The following is a 22369-nucleotide window of genomic DNA, read 5'->3' as shown; positions in this document are numbered from 1 at the left end:
ATATTCTCCTATACATACATTTCTAATGGTCCTATGGACAGAATTTTTTGGTGATGACACAGGTAGAATATGTTCATTTTTTTCCCAATATTTGTCTTCTTTCTGTCCCCAAATGGAAATAACGACTTTGCTATCTCTCCTTTCCTTCTGTATTTTACCTTGCAAAATTTTATTTTAGGTGGTGGCAGAAGTGACCAGAGCTATATATTTGAGGCCACCCAGAAGAGTGTAATCCTGTACTTCTTATTTTTTTCACATTTTCTTTCTTTCCATTCTTTTGTATCCTACTTTCCTCTCTGTTCTCACTTCCTCTTCCCCTCACAGTGTCCCTGTGGTGTTAATCCTGAAACAGCTTAAAGAACATCAGCTGCTTCTTTTTAGTTTCCTCTCTAATATATCATATATACATAAAATTCATATATAATATATATGAATAGTATATATTATATGAATGTTATATATGAACATATGTAATATTCATTGTGTTTGATAGAGAGAGGAAATGGTTTTGTTTCTGTTTCAGCAGCCAGTTTAAAGCATAGCTTTTCTTTTTTTGATTTCATCACCTTTAAGATGGTCATTCTTAAAACATGACAATTAATCTATAACGTCCTAAAGCATGTCTTTTAATTAATTGGTATCCTTATCTCTTATGGCTCTGGAAGGACCTTAATTATGAACACTGTTGGGACAATTGAAAACAAATTCCTCTAGAAGATTCTTTGCTCTATGATTCATCTTTTAAGAGTATATGAGCTTGTCATTCTTCACTTTTAGCGAACTTCCTTCCTTTCCCGCAAAGATTGTTTGTTTTCTTCTTGCCCTCCGCCCTCCAGGAAGGCATTGTGGTAAATGATAGTTCAACTCAATCATAGTCATAAGATTACTTCCCTTTTGAGAAATAGCGCATAAAAACTTGTTTTACTTTTCAATAGCAGCATAACTCTAGCCCGGAGCTGTGTTGTAAAAACAACAAAAACATTTTTAGAGTAAAGTAAAAACTTTTAAGACAGGTTTTGGAAGATATGACACAAAGCAGGCAAGTAGCTGCACCGGCTCAAGGAGGACCAGAAAATGATAACAGCAACCAAGGAAAAGAAACACAGAAGAAGCAAGGTAAGGACATTTTCAGCTGTTCAAAATGAAAGTTACTTACTGAAATTATGAGGCATAACGTTAAACAAAACCCTTTAAAGACATGACATGGGTTTTGTATTTTTTGTATCAAGGCAAAAGAAGAATACTTTTTAAGTTAACATCTCCATAAATGAAAAATGATAACAAAATTTAGATTTGTAACTGACTCTTTTTCCTTATAATTCAGATTCACTTTGTCTTATCTTAACTGATAATGGAGAGAGATTAATCGTAGCTTAAAACAGCTCAGGATTTAGTTTCATTTTTACTAAGTAGTTAATAAAACCAATACTGGAGAAGATGTTAAATTTGATCCACATACTCATTCAATGCCCCAAATGCATACATGATATGAAAAATTTGGCCAATATTTTAAAAGATTGTTTATGCCCAGAGAGTAGAATCAAGATAAACTAGACTTTAGAGGTTCTTAATAACAGAAGGATTATCTCCCTATTGTACTCCTGTCTAAACAAATGCTGGTATCCTGATATCCTTAGTAATGTCTCTGGCAACCTTAAGATGAATAAGGAAAGAAAAGGTACTAAAAATAACTTAGAAAATAACTTGGTAGCATTGGATGTAGCAATACTAACCAAGCAAATAGCAAGGTCAGAGTACGTAAGATCCAAATTCTAAATCTAACAGGAAAATCTTTCAAAGTCAATCATCCAGGGCTCTTTATGTCAAAACATGGTGAAGAAGGGAGAGGATCAAGCTAAAATACTTTAAATACAACTATATATTTAATTTCGTTTCAACCTGTATGTGCAAACTATCATTTCTCATATTGTCAGGATGTGCATTCCCTTCTTTCCTCCTGTTGGCTCAGAGGTTTTTCCTCTTTTTTAAATCCATCTATCATTCTCCTAATCATCCTGTGGGGGACTGGAATTGGCCACCCCAAGATATGTCTCTTGGGCATGAGGATTATTTGGGGCTGGTTACTTTTAACAAACTGCAGACAGGAAAGCAACTCTGAAAAGTAGAATTTACTTACCCTTTGTTAAGAGACATTTACACTGTAAAGGAAATCTCCATCTGTAAAGGTGTCTGCCTCTCTGTACCAAGAATAAGGGGGATGACCTTATCTCCAGAAACTCTTAATCAATACCAAAGGCAAGGACTTAAATCTGCATTTTCTTTACTGTACTTGTGTGGTAATCTCCCATGATCAACTCCCCCAAACCCTCAACATCCTCCTTTACCTTTAGCTGAAGATGATATTTAAGGTGGTGGCCATTTTGGCAAGCTGCTCAGCTTGCCTGAGCCTCTCCCATGTATACATGTTAAAAAGCTTTGTTTAATTTTCGCCTGTTATTCTGTCTCATGTGAATTTAATTCATTCTCTGGACAGAAGAACACAGAGAGGGTAGAGGAAATGTCTTCCTCCCCTACAATCCCTTTAACAAGCTAGGAATTTTCCGCAAATTCAAGGGTCACTGATTTCAAGCAGGTTTGGGTTTTCTTTCAACAGTCATTCTGGAAGAAAAGAAAATGAGCCTGGCTACCTACTTAAAATGTATAAAAATTGCATATGGGAAAGTGTATTTAAAAATTCCACTTAATATAGCAACAAATAACCTTCACCTTCCCCCACACACAATAGTTAAAATATGGAAAGATGGGAGAGCTAACACCATAAAAAAATAATAACAAAAACTTTCTTTTATTTAATTCCTCGTGCAAGCTAGACTGTTTGAAAACATAGCACATCTATATCCTTTAATTAAAAAAAAAGAGATAGTGTTATTTAATGGATGAAGAGATATAGGCTCAAATAGGGTAAGAAAATAAAATTATACACTGTAAACATTTGACCAAGATTTTGAAATTGTAATATTTAAAACTGTAATATCCTTTTGTTCACTATGCCAGTTCATGGACAGACAAATAGGATACCATAATGACCTATTGACTTGACTGACGGCATAGAAAAGAGAAAACAAGTATTTGATTTCTTGATACCTTGATATTTGAGGAAAATTAATATGGAATTAAAGAAATTAATAAGATAATATTTGTAAGGTGATTAAAAACCTCATTAGAAAGAACCTGGACTCAAGCTCTGAACTGAGTCATGTACAGCACCAAAAAGGCTGAAAAGACAGACATATGTTATGTTTATCCTCATTTTGACCTTTCCTACATTGCAGGTCTGGTCATTTCTCTTACCTGGGAGCAATCCCTCCATCTGTGGTCCAATAAGACCCCAATCCTTCTAGCCTATGCAAGAATTATTCTTTTTAATTTAATGATTCCCTCCTTTTCCTGCCTGTGCCAGCAATCTATCCCTTTTGCACTAAATAATCCCCAAATGCATGGAAACATTATGTGTTACATCTTTTAAAAAAATCCTGCTATAACTATTAATCTCATTCCACTAACAAATTCTTTGCTTGTTCTGCTTCACAAAGCAAAGTTCTCTGAGAGTCTACATGCTGATTTCACTTTCGTACTTCCAACAATCTAACTTCCTCCTGCGTTACTCCTTAAAACCACTCTATCAAGGACAACAATGACCTTCACGTGTTCCAGCTGAATTTTTCCATCTTCTCTGTTACAGATCTTATTTAAGACATCACCATAATTTTTTTATTTTCCCAAGGAAGATTAGCCCTGAGCTAACGTCTACCAATCCTCCTCTTTTTTTCTGAGGATGACTGGCCCTGAGCTAACATCCGTGCCCATCTTTCTCTATATGTGGGACGCCTACCACAGCATGACTTGCCACGTGGTGCTATGTCCACACCCGGGATTGGAACTGGCGAAACCCAAGCCGCTGAAGCAGAACGTGTGCACTTAACTGATGTGCCACTGGGCGGGCCCCCATCACTGTAATTTAATTGGTTATTTACAGTCTCCTAAACAGGCTCTCCAGCCAGTAGTCACACACACAACTTTTAAAAATGTAGATCTGGTAATATCAAACACTCTCATAAAAAATTAGCAGCTTCCCATTATACTTAGAGGCAAATCGAGTTCTTTCCTAGGGCATTCAGAGCATAGCATGGTTTTGCTCCTAGTAGTCACTATTCTCCCCTGGTACCTCTGACCCAGTCACACTTGTTACACTTTGCTACATTCTTTTAAGTTCTTTCCTGATTCAAGCACTTGTACATGCTCTCTTTGCTTGAAGTGCTTTCTCTTGTTTATTTTGCATAGATGGCCACTGCTCATATTTTAGGTCTTGGTTTTAGCGTCATTTCCACAAATGGCCTTCCTGACTATCCCTTTTAGTCGCTTCCCCTTTATCGATCAGAGGACCATGCTTATTGCCTTTCTAACACTCGCTTCAATCTGTATTTTCAAATTCATTTTTATCAGTCTTTTGCACCAACTGTAAGTTCCAGGAGGGTATGGATTATGTCTTTTTAGTCTACTATTGTATTATGGAAATTAGCTCATAATAGGTCATTAACAAGTAAACATTTTGTTAAAGGATGAACAAATAACACAGTGCTGGTTCAAAAGTGAAGCATTGTGTGTACTACAGTTCATGTTTATTGTGTAGCTTTGAAATTCCAAACAGAAAAAACTCACAGCTAATGATAAGACTTTTCAGAAATTTGGCATAAATATATGAAGTTAGATGTAATTCCATAATGATATTTCTCAGATAGTTGAAATAATAACAGTTTGGTGCCTCAAAAACAATGCTGATATTCTCTTTGCTGCATTCCCTCTCACTCTTTATGGTACTCTATAAAAATCAATTTTTCATGAATTTTTATGGGTATCAGCATTTTCATGCATTAATCATGATGATATGGATTAGTACCATACTTTTGGAAGAACATTCAACCAATATATAGCAATTTATTTATTTTTGAAAATTTTTCTTAAGAAGATAATTAGACAAATATGCAAGACATTTAAATTACACTTGTTCTAGTTCTGGCTTAAAAAAGGGATGGAGCAGCCTAAATATCCTTCAGAAGAGGATTAGTTTGGGGGCAGGCCCAGTGATGCAGCAGTTAAGTTCACACTTTCCGCTTCTCAGCGGCTAGGGTTCGCCGGTTCGGATCCTGGGTGTGGACATGGCACCGCTTGGCATGCCATGATATGGTAGGCATCCCACATATAAAGTAGAGGAAGATGGGCACAGATGTTAGCTCAGGGCCAGGATTCCTCAGCAAAAAGAGGAGGACTGGCAGTAATGAGCTCAGGGCTAATCTTCCTCAAAAAAAAAAAAAAAGAAGAGGATTAGTTTGTTGGTGTTTTTTTTAATGGTGTAGCCATATGATAGAATATTATCAACCATTAAAATTACAATATCAAAATATACTTTTACATAATACGTAAATTTAGCTATTGCTCTGAATGAACAACCATCCCAAAGTTTAGTGGATTAAAACAACCACCACCATTTTCCTTACGGTTCTATGAGGTAGGAATGTGGACAAAATTCAATGGGGATGGCTCATGCCTCCTCTATGTTTATGCCAGCTGGTATATTTGGGCAGGGACTGAGGATCCACAATGTCATCACTCACAGATTTGAGCCATAGTGGTTGGGTTAATATGTTTATCCTCCATATTCTCTCTCCCAGTCTTCTTCAGATGGTGGCTGGGCCCCTTTAGTGGTAAGCTTGGCCTTCCTCAGATGGTGGCTGGACTTCAGAAGAGTAAAAGGAGAAATTGCAAGGTCTCTTAAGACCTAGGCTCTAAAGTCTCAGAATGTATTTCTACCACATTCTATTGGTCAAAGTAAGGCACAAGGCCAATTCATATTCAAATTTCAGGAGATACAGTGTACCTCTTGATGGGAAGTATAGCAAGATCATGTGTCAAAGGGGAGGTGGACACAAGGAGGCGTGATTCATTTGGGGCCATTTTTAACAGTCTACCACACATGGGAAGAACAATTGTTAGCTGAAAACATTAGATTATAAAACAATGGCTACATGATTATTGCATTCATTTAAAATTATGCGTCTTTGGGAGGGAGGCTATGTGTGTTAAAACAGGATTAGAAAGATGTATGGATGGAAGGATGTTATCCCAAATGATAATGCTGGCTATCTCTAAGTAGTATAAATTTAGTTGCATTTTAAATTTCATTTCTTTCCTATATCCACTAAGGAAAAAGTTTATTTAATGAAAGAATAACTAGTTCACTAAGTGAAAAAAAAATGGGAATGATAAATGCTTTCAATAAGTTATATTATCTCATAGTAACTTCCACACTTTTTTAAATTTCATAAAATTTTACAAGGATGAATATTTCGTAATCATGTAAAACAATATAAATGTTTCATTTCAAAAAACTTATAACCATATTTTTTTCTTAAATGGGCACTAATAAAAGAAAAACAATCCCTCACCAGAGATTTATTCTGTTCTACTGATTTTGCAGATGAGGAAATATATGACCTGAAAAAGAAATAATACTTGTCCAACTTCCCTTTGCTTGTTTGTGGCAAAAATCTGTATCTCAAAACTTTGGATTGATTACTCTATGACCTTTCAATATACTATGCTATCTATCCTTTAAAATAAACTTTTCATCTGTTAGAAAGCAGACTTTCTTCGAAACATTCAAAGAATGTTAGGGTGAGCTATATTTCACCACAGAGGAAGGACATGAAGGCCTGGGGTTGGCGCCAGGCTAAGGAAATGCTACCCTAAAGAGTCATGCATACTTCGTTCCTTGGACTATGACAGCAAAATCTTGGATTGGATATAAAGATGTCCTCAAAAATCATAATAAATTGCCTAAAATAGTTTGTTAGGTATAGTTATGAATGCAAATTTAGTCTTTCTTTTGCCTGTTTCTTAATCTAAAGGTATTTGTTTTCTTTGATTTTTCAGGTATTAAGAACATGAAGGAGAAGTGTATTTTAATTTTTATTGGACTTGTTTTGGGAATAGTTCTAACTATTCTTTATTTTTCAATTTGTTTAAAAGGTGAGTAAATCACATCCTTTATATCTTCACTTATTTTTTTTTTCAGGGCTTCCTATTATATAATCCTGTTCCTTTCTGTCTCAATCACAGTCTTTTCTTGTTCCCACTCCCTTCTCATTATTCATAATATATTTAATGAGTATCACTGAGTGAATTGTTATGAACTACATAACCTATGTAAGACATTGGGAGATGCAAAAATGATTAAGACAAAATTGTTCACCCTGATAATCTCACATCCCACTGAACTTTCTCATGCCAATGGTAATCACTATTTTCACTTGTTGCCATAGGCAAGTTTTACCCATTTAAAAATTTTGTACAAATAACATCATGCAATTTGCATGTATCCTTTGCATCTTTTTCCTTTTGTTCCACATTATGTTTTCATGATTCTTCCATGTTATAACATGTAGCAGAAATTCATTGACTCATTGTTGTAAAAGGAGGTTGGGAAATATTTTATATAAAGGATCAGATAATAAATAATTTAGGCTTTGTTAGCCATACAATCTCTGTTGTAGCTACTCAACTCTGTATTGGTAGCCAAAAACATCCACAGAAGATATGTAAACAAGGGAGCATGGCCAAATTGAACACAGAAATTTGAATATTATATAATATTCATGTGTCAAAAATCTTCTTCCTCTTTTAATTACTTTCATTTTTTAATTATTTTTGATTATTTTAAAATGTAAAAATCATTCTTAGCTCTGAGTCTGGCTTCAAGTTGTGGTCTGCAGATCCCGGTTGTAGAGTACTCCATGTTATATATTAATTTATTAATCATTCTACTTTTGATGGACATTTGAATTATGCCACATTTTGACTACTGCAAATTGTGTTGCTTTGAATATACTTATATTTTTAGTCTTTTAGTGAATAGTGAACATCATTTAGAATGTACTTATAAGAATTATTAAACCATAGAGTTTGCATAGATTAGCCTTAGTAGATAATACCTTAAATAGTAGATAATCTAACCATAATGCTATTAAAATGCCAGTTGCTCGACATATTTGTCATCACTTTGCTGTCAATTTTATCCATTTTTGCCATTCCAGTGAGTGTGTGTTGATATCTTATGTGGCTTTAATTGATATTTTTCTGATGGCCTATACCGTTAAGCTCCTTTTCATGTTTATTGCTCATTTAGTCACTAAAGACTAATTTAGTCAAACAGTTCATATTTTGTAATGGGTGTGTTCAGATACTTTGCCCATATTTTAATTGAGTTAGCTGTCTTTTTTTTGAGTCATGAGTTCTTTAACATACTAGATAAAAATCTTTTGTATTTCTACTGTAAATATCTTCTTCCCCTATGAAGTTCAAATTTATCCTCTGTATAATATCTTTCAATGAACAGTTCTTAATTTTAAGATAGTATAATTTTCTTTTCTACTGATATATAGCTCAAGTCTACTGCAGTCAGGTGACATACTGTAAATGTCTTCAATCTTTTAAAATTTATTTTTGCCACTTTATTGCCTGCTCTGGTAAATGTTTCATGTGCACTTTGTTGCTGCATGTAGCTCCCTATGTATGTCAACTGGCTTAGTTTTGTTAATCACAGTGTTCAGATATTATTATCCTTCTTTTTGCTTCTTATTATATCAGTGATTAAGAGAATTGTGTTAAAGGTTTTAACTTTTATAGGTACTTGGCATCAGGTGACTATAGCTGAAAATTTAACTAATTGTTTTACCACTATGGACCATAGATCACCAGCATCCCATTTACAACTGGTGATTGGATCAATGTCTTTAAAGTGAATTACATTGAAAAATCAATACCATATCTCATCCTTAAGATTCTCTTCCCTTAGCACCACTTTTGGTACCAAAAACTGATTCTATATGGATGTGTTCAGGAAAACATACATTGCAAATGTTACAAGAATAGGACTTTAGTGTAGGAATTAGGGAAACATGACTGGGAGGAGCTGGAGAGTGATGGTCTGAAAGGCTGTTTAGCTGGAGGAGAAATAGTCACTAATGATTTTGGCTTAAGCGTTAACATGTTTGGAGAACTCAGAGACTAGAGAAAAGTCTAAGAAGCTAACATATCTGACTGCCAAGACTACAAAAGAGAAACTCATGAAAAGGCCTGTGAAGTTCCAATGCCCAAGATCTCCAAGAATAATGTCTTCTGTTTTACTTGCACCTTCCAAATCTCAAGTGGATTCTTTTCATTGGTTAACCCAAAATCATACAGTCATGGTGGTACCTAGTTGACAACAGGCAATTTGACACATATATCTTGTTAGTTTATATTCTGTTTTATTATTTTCATTGCTTTCTTGAGATTAAATCGTGTCCTAGATTTATAACAGTCTAATATAAATTAATATTTTTTATTGAGTTAATGATAGGTTACAATCTTGTGAAATTTCAGTTGTACATTAATGTTTGTCAGTCATGTTGTAGGTGCACCACTTCACCCTTTGTGCCCACCCCCCACCCCCCCTTTCCCCTGGTATCCACTAAACTATTCTTAGTCCATAATTTTAAATTCCTCGTATGAGTGGAGTCATACACAGATTATCCTTCTCTTGCTGGCTTATTTCACTTAACATAATTCCCTCAAGGTCCATCCATGTTATTGCAAATGGAATGATTTTGTTCTGTTTTACGACTGAGTAGTATTCCATTGTATATATGTACCACATCTTCTTTATCCATTCGTCTGTTGCTGGGCACTTAGGTTGCTTCCACGTCTTGGCTATTGTAAATAATGCTGCAATAAACATTGGGGTGCATAGGACTTTTGAGATTGCTGACTTCAAGCTCTTTGGATAAATACCCAGGAGTGGGATGGCTGGATTGTATGGTAGTTCTATTTTTAAGTTTTTGAGGAATCTCCATTCTGTTTTCCATAGTGGCTGCACCAGTTTGCATTCCCACCAGCAGTGTATGAGGGTTCCTTTTTCTCCGCAACCTCTCCAGCATTTGTTACTGTTAGTTTTAGATATTTTTGTCATTCTAAAGGGTGTAAGGTGATATCTTAGTGTAGTTTTGATTTGCAGTTCCCTGATGATCAGCGATGATGAGCATCTTTTCATATGCCTATTGGCCATCAGTATATCTTCTTTGGAGAAATATCTGTTCATGTCTCCAGCCCATTTTTTGATTGGGTTATTTGATGTTTTGTTGTTGAGTTGCGAGAGTTCTTTATATATTATGGATATTAAGCCTTTGTCCGATATATGAATTGCAAATATTTTTTCCCAGTTAGTGGGTTATTGTTTTGTTACAATCCTGTTTTCATTTGCCTTGAAGAAGCTCTTTAGTCTGATGAAGTCCCATTTGTTTATTCTTTCTATTGTTTCCCTTCTCTGAGAAGGCATGGTGTCCGAAAAGATCCTTTTAATACTGATGTCAAAGAGTGTACTGCCTACGTTTTCTTCCAGGAGACTTATGGTTTCAGGTCTCACCTTTAGGTCTTTGATCCATTTTGAGTTTATTTTGGTGAATGGTGAAAAAGAATGGTCAATTTTCATTCTTTTACATGTGGCTTTCCAGTTTTCGCAGCACCATTTGTTGAAAAGACTTTCTTTTCTCCATTGTATGCCCTCAGCTCCTTTGTCAAAGATAAGCTGTCCATAGATGTGTGGTTTTATTTCTGGGCTTTCAATTCTGTTCCATTGATCTATGCACCTGTTTTTGTACCAGTACCATGCTGTTTTGATTACTGTAGCTTTGTAGTATGTTTTGAAGTCAGGGATTGTGATGCCTCCCGTTTTGTTCTTTTTTCTCAGGATTGCTTTAGAAATTCGGGGTCTTTTGTTGCCCCACATGAATTTTAGGATTCTTTGTTCTAATTCTGTAAAGAATGTCATTGGGATTCTGATTGGGATGGCATTGAATCTGTAGATTGCTTTAAGTAGAACGGACATTTTAACTATGTTTATTCTTCCAATCCATGTACATGGAATGTTTTTCCATCTCCTTATGTCGTCATCCAATTCTCTCAGAAAGGCCTTGTAATTTTCATTATATAGGTCCTTCACTTCCTTAGTTAAATTTACCCCAAGGTATTTTATTCTTCTTGTTGCGATTGTGAATGGTATTGTGTTCCTGAGTTCTTTTTCTGTTGGTTCATTACTGGAGTATAGAAATGCTACGGATTTATGCAAATTGATTTTATACCCTGCAACTTTGTTGTAGTTGTTGATTACTTCTAACAGTTTTCCAATGGATTCTTTGGGGTTTTCCATATATAAGATCATGTCGTCTGCAAACAGCGAGAGTTTCACTTCTTCCCTCCCTATTTAGATTCCTTTTATTCCTTTTGCTTGCCTGATTGCTCTGGCCAGGACCTCCAGTACTATGTTAAATAAGAGGGGTGATAGAGGGCATCCTTGTCTCATTCCTGTTTTCAGGGGGATGGCATTCAGTTTTTGCCCATTGAGTATGATGGTGGCTATGGGTTTGTCATATATGGCCTTTATTGTGTTGAGGTAGTTTCCTTCTATGCCCATTTTGTTCAAAGTTTTTATCATAAATGGCTGTTGGATCTTGTCAAATGCCTTCTCTGCATCTATTGAGATGATCATGTGGTTTTTATTCCTCAGTTTGTTGATGTGGTGTATCACGTTGATTGATTTGCGGATGTTGAACCATCCCTGTGTCCCTGGTATGAATCCCACCTGATCATGATGTATGATCCTTTTGATGAATTGCTGAATTCTGGTTGCCAAAATTTTGTTTAGAATTTTTGCATCTATGTTCATCAGTGATATTGGCCTGTAGTTCTCTTTTTTCGTGGTGTCCTTGTCAGGTTTTGGTATCAGCGTGATGTTGGTCTCATAGAATGTATTAGGAAGTGTTCCATCTTCCCTAATTTTTTGGAATAGCTTGAAAAGGATAGGTATTAAATCCTCTCTGAAAGTTTGGTAGAATTCCCCAGGAAAGCCATCTGGTCCTGGGGTTTTATTCTTTGGGATGTTTTTGATTGCTGTTTCCATCTCTTTCCTTGTGATTGGTCTGTTCAAATTGTCTGCCTCTTCTTGAGTGAGCTTTGGGAGATTGTAGGAGTCCAAGAATTTATCCATTTCCTCTAGGTTATCCATTCTTTTGGCATATAGTTTTTTGTAGTATTCTCTTATAATCTTGTATTTCTGCAGAGTCTGTTGTTATTTCTCCTCGCTCATCTCTGATTTTGTTTATTTGAGCTTTCTCCCTTTTTTGCGTTGTAAGTCTGGCTAGTGGTTTGTCAATTTTATTTATCTTCTCAAAAAACCAGCTCTTTGTCTCATTGATCCTTTCTACTGCCTTTTTCATTTCAATAGTATTTATTTCTGCTCTGATTTTTATTATTTCTCTCCTTCTGCTGACTTTGGGCTTCATTTGTTCTTTTTTCTCTAGTTTGGTTAGGTGTGCTTTAAGGTTGCATATTTGGGATTTTTCTTGTTAAGATGTGCCTGTATTGCAATGAATTTTCCTCTTAATACAGCTTTTGCTGTATCCCATATGAGTTGATATGGCATGCTATCACTTTCATTTGTTTCCAGGTTTTTTTTTATTTCTTCTTTAATTTCTTCAATGATCCATTGCTTGTTCAGTAGTGTGTTGTTTAGTCTCCACATCTTTGTGCCTTTCTCAGCTTTTTTCTTGTAATTAACTTCTAGCCTTATAGCACTATGATCGGAGAAGATGCTTGTTATTATTTCAATTTTTTTAAATTTGTAGAGGCTTGCCTTGTTTCCCAACATATGGTCTATCCTTGAGAATGTTCCATGTGCACTTGAGAAGAATGTGTATTCAGCTCTTTCAGGGTGAAGTGATCTATATATGTCTATTAAGTCCAATTGTTTTAGTTTTTCGTTTAGCTCCAGTATTTCCTTGTTGACTTTCTGTCTGGATGATCTGTCAATTGATGTGAGTGGGGTGTTGAGGTACCCTACTATTATTGTGTTGTTTTTAACATCTTCCTTTAGGTCTGTTAATAGCTGCTTTATGAATCTTGGTGCTCCTGTGTTGGGTGCATAGATATTTGTAAGCATTATTTCTTCTTGATGAAGTGTCCTTTTGGTCATTATATATTGTCCCTCTGTGTCTCTCTTTACCTGTCTTATTTTGAAATCCACTTGGTCTGATATAAGAATTGCAACACCTGCCTTTTTTTCCTTGCTATTTGCTTGAAGTATTGTCCTCCACCCCTTCACCCTGAGTCTGTGTTTGTCCTTGGGGCTGAGGTGTGTTTCCTGGAGGCAACAAATTGTTGGATCTTGTTCTTTAATCCATTTTGCCACTCTGTGTCTTTTTATTGGAGAGTTCAATCCGTTCACATTGAGAGTATTATTGATGCATGTGGACTTAATGCTGTTAATCTGTTGCTCATTATCTTGTTTTCCTGCATTTCTTTTCCTGTTTGCTTTAAACTACCCATTTAATACTGCAATTTCTTATGCTGGGTTTCTTAGATTTTTCCTTATTTATGATTTGCGACTCTGTTCTGTACTTTATTTTAGTGTCTACCTTGAAGTTTGTATTTAGAATCTCGTGTATAATATAGTCTATTCTCTGGTGGTCTCTTACTTACTTGACCAATACTGATTTAGACCCTTTGCTCTTCCCCTCCTAAATAATTATTTTCATTTTTTATTCCAACTCGTCTTATTAATTTGTAGTTAGAGTGATAAGATCATCCTTGCTTTGGTAGTTTCCTTACCTTTACCCTAATGCTATAATTGAATAATTGCTATCCTGTTCTGGTTCTATCCATCAGTCTCCCTAGTCTGTGGATGGTGTCCCCTTTCTCCCTTTTTTCTTTTTTCAGGTATGAGAGCCTTCTTGAGGATTTCTTGTAATGGAGGGCTTTTGGTTACAAATTCCCTTAACTTTTGTTTGTCTGGAAAAGATTTAATTTCTCCCTCATATCTGAAGGAAATTCTTGCTGGATAGAGTATTCTTGGCTGAAGATTTTTATCCTTTAAAGCTTTGAATATGTCACTCCATTCTCTCCTAGCTTGTAGGATTTCTGTAGAGAAATCTGCTGACAGTCTGATAGGGGCTCCTTTATAGGTTATTCTCTTTTTTTTTTTTCTTACTTCCCTGAGAATTTTTCCTTATCTTTCCTTTTTGCCAATTTTACTACTATGTGTCTTGGGGTAGCTCTTTTTACATTGACAAATCTAGGAGATCTAAAACCCTCCTCTACACACATTTCTCCGTTGATCCCTAGATTTGAGAAGTTCTCTTCAATAATTTCATTAAGCACACTTTCTGCTCCATTTTCCTTTTCCATATTCTCGGGAATTCCTATGATCCTTATGTTCTTACTCCTCATTGAATCCATTATCTCTCGGAGATTTTCCTCATTTTTTTTAATTCTTAGTTCTCTTTCTTCCTCTGTCTGGAGCCATTCAGCCTCTCTATCTTCAATTATGTTAATTTGCTCTTCTATGTTGTCTACACGGGCATTCAGGGAATCCGTATTCTGTTTTATCTGGTCCATTGTGTTTTTCATCTCAAGTAATTCTCTTTGATTCTTCTTTATGATTTCAAACTCTTTTGTGAAGTAACTCCAGAACTCGGCTTGTTTCTCTTTCTCTCTACCTCATTGAGTTTTTTGATTATAGCTGCTCTGAACTCATTATCACTTAGTTTACCTAATTCCAAGTCCTCAGGACTTAATTCTATGCTTTTATTGTTTTCCTTCTGGTCTGGGGCTTTTATAAATTGCTGGATGGTAGACGAGCGGTTTTTTCTCATGGTGGTAGAATTTGGTTGCAGTTACAGCCTGTCGCCACTAGATGGGGGTCAAGAGCGGCGTGTTAGCTCTCCGCCGTGGGGCAAGATGGCTGAGCCCACTGGCTTTGCCGGGGGGGAGGGGCTGTTACACGCGCCGGTCTGGGTTCAGATCAGTTCTGTTCTCTGTTCTCCCAAGGCCCTTGGTTTATGGGGTCCCCGTGGATGGAAGCTTTCCCCCCGTCAGTGGGTCTCCACTGAATCAGCGGCAGGAGTCCTGGATGATCCCCCGGTCGCGCGGCCCCTCCCCCGCTCCTTCCCGACCTGCGCCGCAGCGATCAGACTCTAGGGGAGGGAGCGATGTTCCCTCCTACGTTCCAGCGCCTCCGAGGCTGTAAGTAGGGTTTATGATCTCCGCCTTCTTGGTATTGTAGGTCTCTAACGAGCTGGCATTATGTTTATTCTCTGAAATTCAGTTCTTCCAATCTTTTGTTGTATTTTGGAGGGGAGAGAATCCCGGGTCAGCTCACCCCGCCATTTTGCTCCACCCCTTCCTCATAAATTAATATTTTTATTACTCCCAGATAGTACTAGGATTTCATTATATTCCATTTAGGAAGAAATGGCAAAGGTGACTTAACACAAGTGAAGTCACCTGTTGCCCTAGGAAGGCCTGCGTATCACTGTGGTTGGAATTGAAAGGAATATGGGTGTCCTGGCAAAGCCTGAACTGCTGTTATTTAACCTAAAATGAAATTGGTTTTTCAACTAGTTGTATGACAGATATGCACTTCTGGATCATGATTGTAATATTTTACACTGCAATCCTATCTTCCCCAATGATCTCAAAACACAGTAGCACATTACTTCATCTGGTCCTTAAAATATGTGTTTGTTTCAATTCTAGGTACAGAAACTCAACATTTTTGCCCACATGATTGGATTGGTTTCCAAGATAAATGTTATTATTTCTCTAAAGAAGAAGGGGATTGGAATTCAAGTAGATACAATTGTTCCACACAACATACTGACCTAACTATGATTGACACCGTTGAAGAAATGGTAACTAATTTAATATGCATTCTTATGAATTATCTTGAATAGTGGCATTAGAAATATTCAAATGCAATTATGATTTTTAAAACTTTTCACACATGCCTGTCTATATACGCAGAATATTGAAGATGTTCAGAGCATGCCATGTGAGATACAGTTGAAAAACCTGGTGATATTTTGTTTGGTTAGTATAAGACTTATATCAAGTAGTAGATTGATAGCTATCTTTATATTTTAAGGAGCATAAATAGAAGAGCTTGATAATATTTGGAAAGCATTTAAAAGCCAGTACTCCACGAACAGAGAATTGCCTCAGGAAAAATGGAATTCTCCATTCCACTCTCTTCAAAGAACCTTCCACTGACTTCTCAGTTTTGCTTTGCTATCTGTCCCTGAGGTCCCATGACAACAGCCATCAGAGCACTCACCACCAGTAGTAATGTAGTAGGTGTGTAATTGAAGTTGCCCCCTAGACTGGGGTGTGAGCTTCCGGTGAGCAGATACCATGATTTATTTGAAGTCGTATCTTTTGCTGTAGCATAAAGACAGGTACAAATTAAAAGCTTAGTGGATCTCTATTGAATAAATATTGATTCACGTGGCAAAAATCCTATGAGTAAAGAGAATTTCTGAGATCTTTCACATGGGATTGTGAAACTCTGAACCTCTGCACTTGTGAAATCTGTTCTTTGCCAAGTCACTTATGTGGTAAGCATTTACTTTTACTTTTGTTTAGTCTCTTTTAAAGTAAAGGATCAATATAAGAGGTAATGTGACTTATTTTTTTTTAAAAATTGTGAATAATGTGCTATTAAAAAGTGCTTAAAATGTAAAGCAGCACAGCACAGAAGTCAACATTGTAAAAGAGAATTGTTTGTTACTTCTGGAGTGAACAAAGCATCCGTATGCAATCTGCCTGAAGATTGATTTAAATGGGTGGGAACCAGGTGGGGGCAATGTATAGGTCAGTACAAAGAAACTAAACTATTTTGGGCAACAAAAGGTATAGAAATCTGAATAGAATGTGAAAAACTAGATATGTTAAGAATAGACACTGCAAATTAAAAAGTAAGATGCAGGCTCAATTTAGTAGGCAGATCTTCTGTAGTCAGCAGTTTTGCTGCTGAATTTTGCAAGATTTGAAATAAACATTCTGAGAAATCCTTAAACTGCCCTTTACAGTTCTCTTGGGGAAAAACAAGGTTAAATTAGTAGCAAGATAGAAAAATAATGTGTTAATAAAATTTTTGAAGGATAGAGAAATAAAGCAAATATTTTAAAAATTGTCATTTATAGGAATCTTATCAGGAAAGGCTGACAAAAATGGTGAATATAGTGAAACACAAAGAACAGAAGTATACAAAAATAATTACTTTTGAGCTTAACAGAAATCATTAAACTTATCGGATGAGAATAATTGTACTGTTTGGATAGAGAAAAAAGACTTTGATCATGTAATATCCTGAGATATTTTGAAGGTCATAGATGGCTATTATGTGCTACATAATCTGGGCAAAATTTAAGTGACAAACAGAATGAGGTAAAGTTATCCGTGAAGGAGTGATAAAAGCAATGTGTAGAAGAATTTTTTAAAGGACTGTTTATTTAAAATAGTTTGATTAGAATATTACATATATTTGTTTAAATTACAAAATGTTCTCCTTAGTTAAAATGAGGTGAAGCTTGTTTCATAAATTGTTTCCCATATTTATTTCCACCTATTTAAAATTATCTTGCATCTTTAACATGGATTACATGGGCAAATCTTTATTGAACAAATAACGATTGACATTTTTCATAGGACAGGCTCTAGGAAATGCACCTCTGAGTTCCCTGTCACCAGGACCAAAACTACTGAATTTCACCCAATTTTCCCAATTATCCAATAACATGTATCCTGTTGGTTTCCAATACATTCATCCTTTCTAATATTTCTTTCTGCCTTCTAACAATCTCTTCCCTAAACCTCAAATATGAATTGCCCTCTTCTCCCTTGCCCTCTATATTTATATGGAATCTTCTCCTCCTCTCTTGCAGACTTACCTCTTAGAGCACATCCCATGTGAAAGGGTCTCATGAGACTCAGATGCTTCTTCCCATAAACTCGAATTTCACTTTGTATTTACAATACTCAGTATCATCTCTTTATCTGGTAGAATATTTTCTAACTCTATGTTTATATAATTTTCCTCACTATAAATGAATCCCTGTGAATACAGGGACAATGTTTTCTTAATCTGTTCCTTTGTAAACCCAAAACTTAGACTAATGAATTGACTTTTTTTTCAAATATATTCGTGAAATGCTGCAGAAGATGCTATGTTAAAATGCCAAATATTATTAGTGTCACTGTTATTACATAGGAATGGGCAATATTGTTGTGATCTACCATAATTCCCTTGTTTTTATCATAAAACTGAAACATGAAATGATACAATGTGAAGCTTACGGTTTCCCAGCTATTTAGTAGGGGAGTAGACTCAATGACTTTCTGTGTATAATATAATTCTATGGTGAAAAAGCTCTCAGGTTTCAAGAAATTTCGACATTGAATGAATAAAAAGAAGAAATATCAGGAAAATATATATTTTTTCCCTGAATGATTCCTTTAGAAAGCAAAATATTTGGCAGAAAAATAAAATTTGATAATTAGATTCTAAAGGAATTGGATACATGAGGCATGTGTGTGTGTGTGTGTGTGTGTGTGTGTGTGTGTGTGCATGAGCACATGTGATTGTTTTGAGAGAGAAGTTAAAGTAAAATATAACATTAAACTTAATATACTAGTATTTACTGGGAAGTGTAAAAATATTGTAATAAATATCTGATGATTAGGAATACTGTGCAAGAGCTCGATTGCAAAGGGTAACTTTCCAGGAGTTTACAGTTTAAAAATCCTGGAGGAATAGATTTTCATGTTGAATATTTATCAATTTGGAATCAAAAAGTATCTTAAAGAAAATTTATCTCACATCTTTGTTTCACAAATAAGAAAACTGAGGGTAAGAGGGTAAAATTCTTTTTCAAAATCCCATAGCCAGGAGTTGAACATATGTCGCCTCCCCTCACAATCTGCAAAGCAAGAGGGACAAGATAGATGACAGAAAAAACTGACAAGTAAAATGATGCAATCTATTTTGTCTCAAAAGCACTTTCTCAGGAGACACAAATGCACTAGTGATCACTGGATTGGGCTGGAGATGACAGAAAATCAAATAAGAAAATGGGTAAATGGAACCGTATTTAACAAATGGTAAGTTTCTTTCTTTCTGACATTATTTAAATTTAGATAGCACAACCTTCTCTAGAACCTATGCATTAGCTACATTTCACTACAGCCCAAGGTTTGTGTGCATGTTGCAAAGATGACATACAGAAGATTGTATCATGTATTGAGATTAGTTCTAAGGGTCAGCTAGAGAAGCTGGAAATCAGGATAAGGAAAGATCGCCTACTTGATTATTTTGGAAATAAAGACCTGAGATTCATAAGCACAGTCCAAAAACAATTAAAATTTTGCCTGATTTTAACCTGTCTTTTCCAATTCCATACCTGTTTTTCGAATTTCCTGTTATCTGTTGACATTTTTTACAGGTCAAGTTAAATCTGTTGTTCATTTTAACCTGATTTTATTTGCACTGACAGTGCAATTTATCCTGGGCTTCATGTCTTCCATTTTATAACATTGAAAATTGGATCTAAAGATCTGAGTCTACTGCACACATGACCTCAGCATAGCCACCTAAATTGGTGACTACTATCCACTTAGCCACTTACTTTGTATTAGAATTTCTCAGTAGAAATGTTAGTGACATTTTTGACTGAACAATTCTTTGCTGTGGGGAGGGGGTGTTTTCTTGTGCATCTCTGGCCTCTATCCACTAGACACAAACAATTGTCTCCCTCTCCCCTCAACTTATGATAACCAAAAGTGTCTCTAGATATTGCCAAGTATCCCTTGCAGAGAGTAGAGGGAAGGCAAAATGACCTCCAGTTAAGAACCATTGGTTTATATGAACTGGTAGTTCCGTCGATTACATGTAACTAACAATGTCAGTTTAACAAATACGAAATTTTGGAAGACAGACTCTTATAGTTCAATTTGGTAGAGATATCTTAACCTATCGGGAGAGGACTGTGTCACTGCACACTTTTTCAGAACTCTGGATGGGTAATATCTTTTTAAAATATGACGTTGGGCAAGGGAGAAATCTTGGGACTCCCTAGTTCCTAGTACTTAATCTCTTTTCTACAGGTTTACTGTGAGAGGGAATGAAAAATGTGCCTACCTCAATGATGATGGTGTGGCAACAGCTAGATGCTACACAGAAAGAAAATGGATTTGCAGAAAAAAAGTACACTAAGTACGTAAGTGTTTCTGATGATGGACTTAAAACCGTGGGTAAGATGGTTTTAATATCTGTAAACTTTTTTCTTTCCTTCTGTATAACTTAACTCTCAACATTTTACTGTTTTAATGTTATAGCCTGATAAAACGTCTTCATAATTATTAAAGTAATTTTCATTTAACTTATTTTTTTACTTTTCAAATGGCCTAAATCTTTGCTTTTCTGTATCAATTTTAGAAGAATCTTATAATTTCATAGAACCTATATGTCAATTTTGAGAATGTTATATTTATATCTTCTTATTCATTTATGATATATATCTTGTATTGATTTTTGTCTTCTTATGTATCTTACAATTTTTCCACAAAGTTACTGCATATTATTTATTATATGTATCCCTATTATACATATCTAATATTTTTGCTGTTTCAATTATGTAATTTTATTATCTTTTAAAATAGTTATTTCTATATAGAAATGTAACTGTTTTGGGTATTCTTCTTCTGTCAAACATCCATTCTGAAAACCCTCAAAAATTCTAATAATTTGTGGTTTCTTTTAAATACTGCAAAAGATAGAGTCTAATAAGTTTTATTTTTTCCCGTGTTATAACTATTACTTATATCTTGTCTAACTAAAATGTATAGGATTGCCAGGACAATATTAACGGTGAACACGCTTCACTTTTTCCACATTTTATAGAAAATGCTCCTAACATCTTAACTTTAGTAGTGTTTTATCTAGTTTTTTTTTTTTTAGGTTGACAGTTCTTTTCTATTCCTATTTGCTAAGAGTTTTTTTATAGGAAGAGATTTTTAATTTTTTTATATGATTTTGTTTCTTGCATCTCTTTTGATGTCTTCATGGTTTCTCTTCCTTAATCTTTTAATGTGGTAAATGGCATTTATAAGTTTTCTAATGTTAAAAACTTTGTATTCCTCGACAAAATTCAACTTGGTCATGATGTGATATCATTTTTATTCTAGATAGATTCTTGCTGATATTCTTTTTTAATATTCTTACATCTAAATTTGTGAATGTGATTACCCTAAACTTTTTTCTAGGAAGGCAAAGATTGTGGCCTACAGAATTTGATGAAGACACTATTGGAAAACATGTTGTTTACATCTATGCTATAAAATTGTGAATGATAAATTTAATGTGTCTAGAAAATTAATTATGGTTTACATTTTTATGCATATTTTAGAGTAGATTTTTTTGGGGGGGTCAGCAATAAGGCACAATAGCAACCGTTGAGAGAGTTACTGGAAAAGAATATTGATGGACAGCATGATGTAATCAGAATTGAGTAAATGGTGCTAGGGAGCTGCAAACTGCAGAAGATCCGTCTTGTTTCAATAAAATAAAACTCCTGAGAGCTATGACATTGGGAATAATAACAACATCGCTAACTTTTTTCTTTTTGTTGTGAGGAAGATTGGCCCTGAGCTAACATCTGTTGCCAATCTTTCTCTTTTTGCTTGTGAAAGATTGTCACTGAGCTAACATCTGTGCCAATCTTCCTCTATTTTATGTAGGATGCCACCACAGCATGGCTTGACAAGCAGCACTAGGTCCACTCTGGGAATCCGAACCTGCGAAGTCCAGGCCTCCGAGAAGGAGTCTGTGAACTTAACCACTACACCACTGGACCAGCCCCCAGCATTTATTATTTAAATTAAATAAATGTTTGCCACACGAAATGAAATTACATTGTTAAAATGGTTCATACAACTTATTAAAATATATTTTGCTTTATTTTTGTTTTGACTTTTCCTAATTCCTCCAGGTAGAATTAGAAATTGCTTTCCTCTGTTGCTCTCATAGCTTTTTCTTTATACTTCTATTTTAGCTAGATTCAATTAAACTTGATTTGATTAGTTTCAAATAACATTTATTAAGTGTAAACTACTTGCTATTTACTACACTAGGCCCTAAGGAACAAAAGTTGTGTTGTACCTTCATCAAACTTCTAGAGTGTGTGCAAATGCTCTTGTGTGTGTGTGTGTTTTGCCTTTTGATTTCCCTTCACCGTTTTCTCTTACACACTACTCTCTGCCTGTGGCAACCACCTCCATATTTATGAGCTTGACTTTTGTTTTGTTTTAGATTCCACATACAAGGAGTCAAGAGTTTTTCTTTTCTTCAGATAAATAACCAGAAGTGGAATTGTTGGATCACATGGTAGTTCTATTTTTAATTTTTTTAGGAACTACCATACTGTTT

The 22369-nt window shown here is 35.3% G+C and overlaps 1 protein-coding gene across 3 annotated transcripts; it reads left to right on the top strand.

The window, feature by feature from the left end:
• The first annotated feature begins 778 nt into the window (after positions 1-778).
• Positions 779-21901, top strand: CLEC2B (C-type lectin domain family 2 member B). 3 transcript variants are annotated; one of them, XM_003365170.5, is made up of 6 exons: positions 779-1116; positions 6952-7047; positions 15646-15800; positions 18944-19047; positions 20050-20158; positions 21682-21901. In XM_003365170.5, the coding sequence occupies exons 1-5, from the start codon at positions 1026-1028 to the stop codon at positions 20156-20158; spliced, it is 555 nt and encodes a 184-aa protein (XP_003365218.1). In that variant the 5' UTR covers positions 779-1025; the 3' UTR covers positions 21682-21901. The 3 variants fall into 3 exon arrangements, with proteins under 3 accessions (XP_003365218.1, XP_023498878.1, XP_014596211.1); XM_023643110.2 differs by having other exon boundaries at positions 20050-20162; XM_014740725.3 differs by having other exon boundaries at positions 20050-20196.
• The last annotated feature ends 468 nt before the right edge of the window (positions 21902-22369 follow it).

This window comes from Equus caballus, chromosome 6 (assembly GCF_041296265.1).
Source record: "Equus caballus isolate H_3958 breed thoroughbred chromosome 6, TB-T2T, whole genome shotgun sequence".
NCBI lineage: Eukaryota > Metazoa > Chordata > Mammalia > Perissodactyla > Equidae > Equus > Equus caballus.
The sequence above is the reverse complement of the archived record's forward strand: the minus strand, read 5'-3'. Positions and strand labels throughout refer to the sequence as shown.